This window comes from Gadus macrocephalus, chromosome 21 (genome assembly GCF_031168955.1).
Source record: "Gadus macrocephalus chromosome 21, ASM3116895v1".
NCBI classification, from domain to species: Eukaryota; Metazoa; Chordata; class Actinopteri; order Gadiformes; family Gadidae; genus Gadus; species Gadus macrocephalus.
Genome location: NC_082402.1, coordinates 15,580,455 through 15,590,454, shown reverse-complemented (window position 1 = coordinate 15,590,454; position 10,000 = coordinate 15,580,455). Strand labels below are relative to the sequence as shown.

At 43.7% G+C, this 10,000-nt stretch overlaps 2 protein-coding genes across 2 annotated transcripts in view; one reads left to right on the top strand and one right to left on the bottom strand.

Moving 5' to 3' along the window:
- mrpl19 (mitochondrial ribosomal protein L19) overlaps nucleotides 1–4,393 on the bottom strand; it is a 4,450-nt gene extending 57 nt beyond the window's left edge. The window contains exons 1-6 of the mRNA XM_060041583.1: nucleotides 4,271–4,393; nucleotides 3,906–4,023; nucleotides 3,380–3,498; nucleotides 3,151–3,285; nucleotides 988–1,169; nucleotides 1–840 (exon numbers count right to left, since the gene is read on the bottom strand). The exon at nucleotides 1–840 is cut by the window's left edge and continues 57 nt beyond it. Coding sequence (XP_059897566.1) covers nucleotides 613–840; nucleotides 988–1,169; nucleotides 3,151–3,285; nucleotides 3,380–3,498; nucleotides 3,906–4,023; nucleotides 4,271–4,349 — 861 coding nt within the window. The 5' untranslated portion in view covers nucleotides 4,350–4,393 and the 3' untranslated portion in view covers nucleotides 1–612. The remainder of the gene's footprint in view (nucleotides 841–987; nucleotides 1,170–3,150; nucleotides 3,286–3,379; nucleotides 3,499–3,905; nucleotides 4,024–4,270) is intronic.
- Nucleotides 4,394–4,874: 481 nt separating this feature from the next.
- LOC132449529 (protein eva-1 homolog C-like) overlaps nucleotides 4,875–10,000 on the top strand; it is a 24,252-nt gene continuing 19,126 nt past the window's right edge. The window contains exon 1 of the mRNA XM_060041214.1: nucleotides 4,875–5,280. Within this exon, the coding sequence (XP_059897197.1) occupies nucleotides 5,172–5,280 (109 nt within the window). The 5' untranslated portion in view covers nucleotides 4,875–5,171. The remainder of the gene's footprint in view (nucleotides 5,281–10,000) is intronic.

The following is a 10,000-nucleotide window of genomic DNA, read 5'->3' as shown; positions in this document are numbered from 1 at the left end:
AAGCTATGGTGTATTTGCTTTCCCATCTTTCCTTGTGAATGCAGAAAAGACCGTCTACCACCTACCATGGTAACCCCGCTTGCATCTCCTGCAGAGCCTTGTTCCTTCCAGTTCATTAACCACTGCATTAACAAACACCAAGAATCATTCTAAGCAATTGAACACAACTCATTTAACAGACACAAAAGGCTTGCCGTTTTAATAGCTTTTACATTTATAAACTACAGATAGATCACCATGATACCCCATTTAGATCCTCCTGGCACATTAACTCCTCCATGATACTCTTGGATGGAGACGGTGGAAGAGTGCAAGTTATTCAAAGTGCACTGCTGCACCCTACAGACGTAACCATGTACATCTTTTTTTAATATCCATCAGAGGTGAGTTTCGTGAAGCTTTACCAGAGTCCATTCCCGACCTCGCCTCTTGTGGCTCTGGTTGTCAGCCTCCCTCCGGTATTTCCTCTTCATGAGTCAGCGTTATCGAAGGTTGATATAAACGCTGTTCAGTATCCATATCCAAACTGTTTTGAGAGGGTTGGGAACCCCAGGAAGTGTAGTTGGTATTGGGCCGAGTGTCCCGGGACGGGGCGTGGTTCCTGGTTCTAGTTCACTTGGCGGCGGCGGCCTCCTGCTGCAGCTCTGTGTAGATGTCCTCCTCCAGCTTGCTGGTGTCGTACTCCTTCAGCATGTCGTACTCCACCCAGGGCTGCGCCCACTTCTGGGCGTTCTCCATCTGCTCGGGGCTCAGGCACAGGTCGAAGCGGATGCCCTTCACGTCGTACTTGGGCCGCTCCCAGCGCTTCGACCACGGCTTGGGAAGCATCCTCACCCGGGTCTGGTGGGTGTACACACACACACACACACAGTTAATTAATTATTCATAAAACTCTTCAGAGGGTGTGGATAACAGCCCGTGCACTAAAGAGCACTTGAATGGATGGTCTCAGTGTCTACTGAAGCCCCAGAGGCGGGGCCCTCTCACCTTGTTCACAGGCACCTCCCCGGTGGGGGAGGAGGGCTGTGGCTTCATGTCCGTGTCCACTGTGCAGAACTCGGGCAGGGCGTCTCTCAGGTACATCAGGTTGTCATCCAGCCTCTTCTCAAGCTTCAGCACCTCTATCTGCTGCACGCGAGGGCTGTACATCTCGTAGCAGATCTCCACGCCTAGGTGACGAGAGTCGTGTCATTTCATTCATACTATTGATGAGAAGAGACGCGCCCCAACAGCAGGTGTGTGTGAAAAGTAATGTTTGGAAGTTAAATATATTAAATTCCCAGGAGAGTATAAGGCTTTACATAATTCATTCCCATGTAAAAGAACAATGTAAGGGACCTGTACAAGACCACTAGTACAACTTGGTGACCACTATTCCTATTGGACCATGACGGCGGAAACGACATATCAAATATAGAAAAACGGTATGAATATTACATCAATTAATTAATACACTAGAGGCGTATAAGAGAGAAAGAGGTCAAGCTTACAAGCCTACAAATGCCTGAAATGTGTTCCTGTAACAACAATACATGTGGTTTATTCGAAAGTTTACCTTGAACACGGTAATCGGAGCAGGCACTGCTGCCCTCTATTGGCTTGAAGGGATGCTCACTACCTATAGCAACCCTCTTAATATCCTCCCTTTAATCTATTCTTACTTTTTCTCTCATTGAGGCTGTTCCAGAAAATGTAATGACATTTTTCCATCGGTTAGGAAAACCACATTGCATTCAAGTGGTAACCATTTGGAAAATACATTTGGAAAATGATTTCTGTACCACAAATGTACACACACTAAGTGTGTCACACACCTTAGTTTACTCTTTCGGGTTCTCCTTCCAGGAGCCTAACCGAATGGTTCTCGGTTTTACTCTTTAATGCCATTGGTATGCTATGCTTTATCTTTCATCAGATATCAATTTGGTTTCATAGCATTTGATTTCCCGAAAGCAATTAAGAGGACGTTCTCATTTCAATGTTTGAGTGGCATTTCCTCCACGGAGAGCTCTTTCCATGAAAAGTAAGCCTTATCGGATTGTATTCTTATTGGGATAAACTCAACAATGTTGCACTATATGGGTCATACTCTTTGTATCGGCATGAGCTTGATTTCCCAAACATCAATGTTGAGATGCATGAACCACTCTGTCGTTAAGTCTGAATGTTTCAAAATGTCCTGCCGTCATGAGGGCTTCACAGACTCATCCAATGGGAGGATTTCCTAGTTACAAACATGGTTGGCTCTTGGCTGCCCGTGCAACCAGGAGGCAATAAACCATTTTGCTGCCATAAACTACTGTGGTCAGATTAGTGACCACAGTAGTTTATGGCATTAGTGATTAGTGAATTTGTGCTGACCTGGCATAATTCTGCATGTAGTTATAAATTGTTATTTTCAGAGGTGAATGCATTTTGTTTCATTAATAATTTTGAATATTAATGTACATTCGTAGTTTCATTCAAATAACACTGATTTGAAGACAATAATTAATAGTAAAAACAAACTTAACTTTTGTGGTTGTTAGTACTGAACCTGCACCGGCAAGATCAACGATGATCATAGCCTACTTTTAACAGTGAAAATCTTTTAAACGATTTTATATCTTTAAATTAATAACCCTGATGGGAGGGGATAGTATGTGGCAAGATTTAGCAGGGGAATTAAGGTAAATCTGAAGCATCCTTCTACACAGATGAAAGAAGAAGTAGGATATCCTAAACGTATCTGAAAGAAAATCTATGTACATACAAATCCTAATACGATGACTCAAATCTGCCCTTTTACTGACTTATCTGTCTTAGATCCATGCCTTTCTCATTTGTATTAAAAGGAATGACCCCATGTTATGGATGAAATGGTCAAGCCCTGACTATGGGATAAGCGCAGTCAACGACACAACAAATAGCTGCCATCTTGATGGTTGTGCGTCTGCTGCCTATACGTTCTACCCCTTTGCTGTGCTGTTGCCTGGAAACCTGTCTATTCAAAGAGAATGACCATATTGGTGGGCTTATTGCCATTAAATACAGATACATTGTCATGAATAATGAGGGGATTGCGACCGAGTGGTCGTGTTGCCCAACTCCTCCTTGTTGCTTGGGGATAGCATTTGATAGTATTTAAAAGTAAGTAAACAATGTCCTTACCTTGATTGTCAATAATGTTGCGCAGGACAAACGTAGCTCCTAGCCCCCGACCACCTCTCTGAATACAGATGCCCACAAAGCGGTTGTTCTTTCCAGTGGCATGAGGGTCGGTCATGGTCACTGCGAGGATACTCCCTGAAGGCAAATGCACCATGGAATAATTCTATACAGTTCAAATATCAAACACAATTAGACAGTACCGAATCATTATTCTGAATGGAACTCTTACCAACGTAAAACTCGGGAATGTTGAGCACTTTCCTCCTGCGGATCATATCCTTCCTCTCTATGGTGAATTTGATCGGCTTTGTTCTCTGCCGGGGTGGGACGAACTCCGGGCTCAAAAACCTGCGACAAGTGTGACAACATGCTCTGTTTGTATATACAATGTATGAATACAACACGTCTTGAGCAATATGTGTTGATTTGCTTGATAGCAGTGTACATGTGGGAGGTAAACATTGGAAATAAGTTATATTGTACTACATTAAGAATAGAAAATTAATGTCATGTGGCTCAGGAGGTAGAGCGGGTTGAGCGTTGGACACCCGGCTCCTCCTAGCGAGTGAGTGTCTAGGACGGTGTCCCAGAGCAAGACACCTTACACTCACTGCTACTGACGAGCTGGTTGTCGCCCTTCATGGTTGACACCGCCGTCGGTGTGTGAATGAGTGCATGCGTCGTTGCTTTTCACTTTGGATAAAAGCGTCAAAAAAATTCCCTAAATGTAAATTAATGTTAAAGACATGACATACTTCCTCAACGACGCCACACTCTGGGTCTTGTCTATGATGACGGGCTTCACTGGAGGAGTGAACTTGGATGTCTGCTCGGTGTCCAAGGCGAGACGATGCAGAGACGTGGATAGAGACCCTGGTTGTTGGAAACAAACAGAATTTACAGCCATATTTAAATACGGAAATGTCACATTTAAGACGTGGAAATTGCATAATGAAATACGACAATTCCACCATTGTCACCGGGGTTTGCTAACGCTACCTAGGGCAAGTTACAATGCTAGCAACAGCATCCTCTGTATGCCACAATCTGAAAACATGTTAGAAAGCTTAATGTTTGAATAAGTAATATAATTATAAAGAATAAGTTTGACTTTAATTACGTTCATTGTGAAGCTGGACATTCCGTAATAGCCTTATTGAAAACATTGCTCTGTCTAGCCTCTGGATGCAGGCTGCCATGGTTGACCTTGTTTAGTCACATGTATCTGTACGGAAGCCGTATGAGACCAAACCTTTGAAAGGCGAAATGTCTGTAGAAGCAATACTAAGAACGTCCACTAGATGTCAGTAACGGACCGCACTGAAAATCGCTGTTATTTTGGTCATTTTTAACGCCGAATTATTACAATCGTGTTTATGTCGATTCATTATGCTCTTATTTTAGCCTTGATAAGTCCTATATCTTGTTCTGACATAAGGCCAAATCAATGTTTGGTATTACTATTTGTATGTTATTTTGGCTCATGCACATTTTTGTCTCAAAGATGTTTCACTGTGATCATTAGTCTTAATCAATTCATCTCACCTATTATCCTTCTAGCCTACTAACATTGAGTTATTATGTATAGTCCCATCACATCACATGTCCTTCTATTATATATAAGGGAAGAAGCAAAAGACTTTGAGACCACGCGAGACCAGGCTACCGGGTAGCCTACAGGTGGGCTCTTCTGAGCACTCAGCAGCACCTGGCCACCACCACCACACATGCTGCAGCAGTACTGGGCCACCACCACAGGCTTCAGCAGTACTGGGCCACCACCACTGCCGGCTGTAGCAGCACTGGGCCACCACTACACAGGCTGCACCACTACACAAGCTGCAGCTCCGCACCGGCCGGACGGGGGACCTCACTGTGATCACTGGTCCAGGATGATGAGGGAAGGAAGAGCGACTGGACCACACGTCTTCTGCCGCACATGACGCATATTCAAAGAGATCAATGTTTTTGCTGGATGTTCCGATGTTGAGGACAAACTCCCAAACTTTGAGGCTTCAAGGATGTTCTTCTCGGATGGGACTCTCTCAGCCTTCAGATATGCGCTCCTGCTAGGAGTTACTTGTTTGGCCACCTTCTTCGATTTCACCAGGAGTTCCCCGGACGTCTCAGGTTGGTTTAAGTGGATGGAATAGAGTTAAGTGTTGTTAGATGAAGTAGGCTACCCTAGTAATAATGTTTAACCAGATGGCAGATCCTCGCTATAGCGCCGCATGTTTTACTACTTGTTTTGCTGCGCGCTGCGACATGCAGGAATAATGTTTTGTTATAAACATCAAACAGAACACATGCATTACATGCATTGCGTCCGCAGCTTTGTTTTGTTGATTTGGCAGAATAAATGTCACTTGACCTAACGCAACGAATCGCTTTACAACGTTTTAAGTATGTGGAGCCAATACTAAAAACGATCTACCAAATATGTGCGTGTAGTTAATAACGTGTTAATACATTTAATGTATTTATCTAATACCTACACCCAGCCATCTAGCTTTTACAATTTAACTTTTTAAACAATGAAAATGTCCTAAATCTGCAATGTGAACATTGCACATGTTTATTTGTCCTTCCTAGTTGAAGGTCCATGATTTCCTATGCCCGTTTATTATTAGATTTTTTGCACCAAACCTCAAAATAAATTAATTTACATCCACAGACCAATGAAATAATGTGGTAGCCTAACTAATAAGCCAGTAAGCACGCTAATGAGCTGCTTGCTTAGCGTCGCTTCAGCGATGCGCTACTGAGCCCAGGGCGGCAGCACTAAAGGTCTTGTTTACGGTGTCATAAAGCAGGAAGGGAGCTTTGTGTCAATGTTAATTGGCCTCTAATGGGTCTAATGGTTTGAAAAGAATAGACTAACACGGAGAGGGAAACGTGTTAAAGAAAGTGTGCGCGTGTGTGTGTGACTGATTATGATGCGTGTGTGTGTTTGAGCGTGTGTTTGTGTGTGTGTGTGTGTGTGTGTGTGTGTGTGTGTGTGTGTGTGTGTGTGTGTGTGTGTGTGTGTGTGTGTGTGTGTGTGTGTGTGTGTGTGTGTGTCTCTGGTGTGATGATTATGTGTGTCTCGTGTGTTATGCTTGGGACTGAGTGTGTGTGTGTGTGTGTGTGTGTGTGTGTGTGTGTGTGTGTGTGTGTGTGTGTGTGTGTGTGTGTGTGTGTGTGTGTGTGTGTGTGTGTGTGTGTGTGTGTGTGTGTGTGTGCGTGCGTGTGTGATGTTCCAGAGTATCCCTAATCAGCCTCTTATATTAATGATGCAAGCCTGGTGAAAACATTGACGTCGTGTAGCTTTCCCAAATATATTGTAACCAATCGAATTACATGCATCATTCCAAAATGTTGCATTTCCTTTGCCCCTGTAAAGCGATTGCGATGCAGCACAAAGGACTTTATTCAACCCCACCAAACAGTTTATTCGGGATTTGCTCACAGGTTTACCTATATCCCATTTTAGGGAATGATTATTGAAGCGTAGAGTATTAGGCTGGAGTTAATTTGTTGAAAGCTCAAATTCCCAGCTTTGGTGCAGCATAGACACACCTCTGTTAAACTTTAACACTTCCCCTGTTTGCCACTTATTTTGACTGACAGTTGGATGGTTATGTGGCCTGCATTTGGTCCGTTTGGGGATGCGCTGGGTGTGTGTATTGGACGCTTTTCTGCGTTCTTCAGTGGATCCTATGTTTCCGTTTCATTTCAGCTCATCATTTAACCATTTGGTTGGGGGATCAGTGATCATATCGATCCTATAGGTTAACCCAAAGCTGCATAAGAAGGACCTGATCCAGCCTTACCATTATTCTGTTGTTGTTGAAGGAATTGGGGATATAAGTGTGGGGCTTGGGATTCCGGTGTGAGGATTCCTTGGTACAAAGGGAAGCCCCTCAATAGCCACATTCCTGGCCCGCCAGAGCCTCCCTTGAGACACAGAGCGGCTGTGATTGACAGGTGCTCCTGGTGCTGCAGGGTGACAAGTAGAGTAGTAGTAGTAGTAGTAGCGGCCTAGACTCGCACTTAACATCTGTCCGGCGGCTCTCGTCTGTCACCTGACCCGAGTGACAGTCAGGGTGACAATGGCAGCAGTGATTGGGTGATGGGATGATTGGCATTGTGACAGCCTGGTTGTGTCACCGCCTTGTCGTTGACAAATCGAAAACCATCCGTCAAAACACATTTGCTGAAAGTTGACAATATGTTACTTCACATAACAGGTTGTTCGATATGGGTAGGAAAATGGACGTGTTATGTTGCTGTTGATGTTTATTTTTCTTTGAGTACACACACTATTCTGAGTGTTCAATGTCTAAGCCAACTGTTGATATATAAAAAAACCCTGTGTTGGTGGGTAATTGAATCCAACCCTGTGTCTCTGTTATCATCTTCTGTAATACCAACACACAGCTGCCTGCAGGGCTAATCAGAGGTGTAGAGTGAGTGTTTCTACTGAGCAGGCCCCCTTCGGCCCCAGCCTAACTAAGCTAGCATGCTACGATTAGGCTACTCTATAGAAGCCTTAGAAGCAAGGAGGGAGAAAGCATTATTATGGTGGGGGGCAGCATTTTCACGCTGTCTTAGCTACTAATATAAGACATGAGATGACACGTAAAGCAAATGTAATGGGATGCAGTTGTTTTTTTAAGTCAAACTTATTATATATTGTTATATTTATCTACCTATCTAACCTAATATTATTATACATAATTATAACCTATAATATTATATTTACATATCATCAAATGGGATTTTGACAACATTTACCAACAAGTGAAATGAGTGTCCCGAGTTGAGTAAAATTATTCTGGACAATCAGAGTCCACACATTAAAACCGAATGGACATTTCATTCTGTCCTCTGGATGCCCTTTCACTGCAGGTCGAAGTGTTCCCGTGACCGAGGTCGGGCTGAATACAAGCTTTACATTAAAGCCAAACCAGCAGGGGCCAATTGTAAATCTCCCCCAGACAGCTACAGTCTAACTGCTTCTTTTCTCTCGCTGCCTGTGTCGTTGAACACTTGGCCAGACCTTTTTAATGCCAATCAATGAGACATGTGGCTGTTAAGGGGTCAAGGGGTCAACAAAGGTCAAACTATGCTTACTAATGTGTGTTTGTGTGTGTGTGTGTGTGTGTGTGTGTGTGTGTGTGTGTGTGTGTGTGTGTGTGTGTGTGTGTGTGTGTGTGTGTGTGTGTGTGTGTGTGTGTGTGTGTGTGTGTGTGTGTCTGTCCGTGTGTGTGTGTGTGCGTGTTTGCGGAGGCCCCTCGTCCGTCTTGTCCTGCTCTGCTTTCATTGTTGATTCCTCTCCCATGCTGAGAGGGAAAATAAACAAATCCCCTGCGCAGGGGAGACATCATGGAAAAATAAGTATTCTAGGTGGTTTGATTCAGGTTAGAGCTCAGCTGGATATCCTACACCTATCGGAAAAAATATATGTGTGCCTGATGGGAAAATGTGTTCAGTTTGAGCCCGGATCTCAAGACCATTTAGGCTTAAAGCACAACTTTTGACAGGCCTGCTTCATGGGGGCTATGGTTAGCTCTCTCCAGCTTAACCCCTCCATTGTCCCTCCACTATACCTGCCCCTGTCTCTCGCCCATGTTACACATCTTCTACACCCCACTCACAACTCCTGTGGCTTTCTATCTACCCCTAACACATACACACACACACACAAATACAGACATATGCACACAGCAGACACTTGCATACAGACACACACACACACACACACACACACACACACACACACACACACACACACACACACACACACACACACACACACACACACACACACACACACACACACACACACACACACACACACACACACACACACACACACATGTGCTGCTACCACTGCTCTACCCTGAGGTTTGGCTGATCACTGTTTCTATGTCTCTGCACACCAGGTGAGCCCTGTCCAAACAAATCCTGCACCCCCCTCTTGTTTTGTCTACAGCTCTACAGGGTATGAGGTGGGGCAATGCAGACAGTTTGTGTGTGTGTGTGTGTGAGTGTGTGTGGGTGTGTTTAATGTTCTATTTTTAAAAACCCTACAAGTAGAGCCACTGCTACTCTAACTGATAATAAGTTAGAGAGTATATATGAGTATAATTTGACTATGGTATCATATTTATTTTTAACATGTAGAAATGTAGAACACAAGATCCATTGTTGTCTTCCGTGTCTGTTGTTGTATATGACTTATAATGCAATGCTGTGAGTGATAATGGACTATATAGTTTGTGTATATTAGTGCCTTAAATGCTTGCACAGACAGGCTTTCTCTTGCAGCCACACAGCAAAGAGTCTGCAGAAAAAGGCATTCAGAGTAGGCTGCTCAGAGAAGAGACCGAGCTAGTGTTTGGATCTGTATCACCTGTGTGTGTTTTTGTGTTTGTGTGCATTTGTGTGCATGTGTTTGGCATGCCTGCGTGTGCATTTGCGTGTGTGTGTGTGTTGTGGAAGGATGCTGGACGATTTCCATGGCGTTTTGGTTTGGCACACTCAGATGGGTATTAAAAGGCAGGACTCTTAGCTTCCCCTGGATACTACGAGTAAACACATTGACAAACACACACACAAAAGAATAAGCCTGGAACATTGTTGCAATGATGAATGCCTGTATTTTTCAGGAAGCACTTTCTACTGTGTGCTCACGCGAGATAAAAACAGCTTTTTATTCACTTTAATCTTACTTGACAGCTTGTTGGTTTGAAAATAAGTCATTCAACACTGTTATGGTGACTCCTCTGGTACATAATAGGGTTTTTCTGTATCTGTCTTTCAGCAATGCTCATTGTTCCGATTTTTATGTGTCTACGAGGTAAGA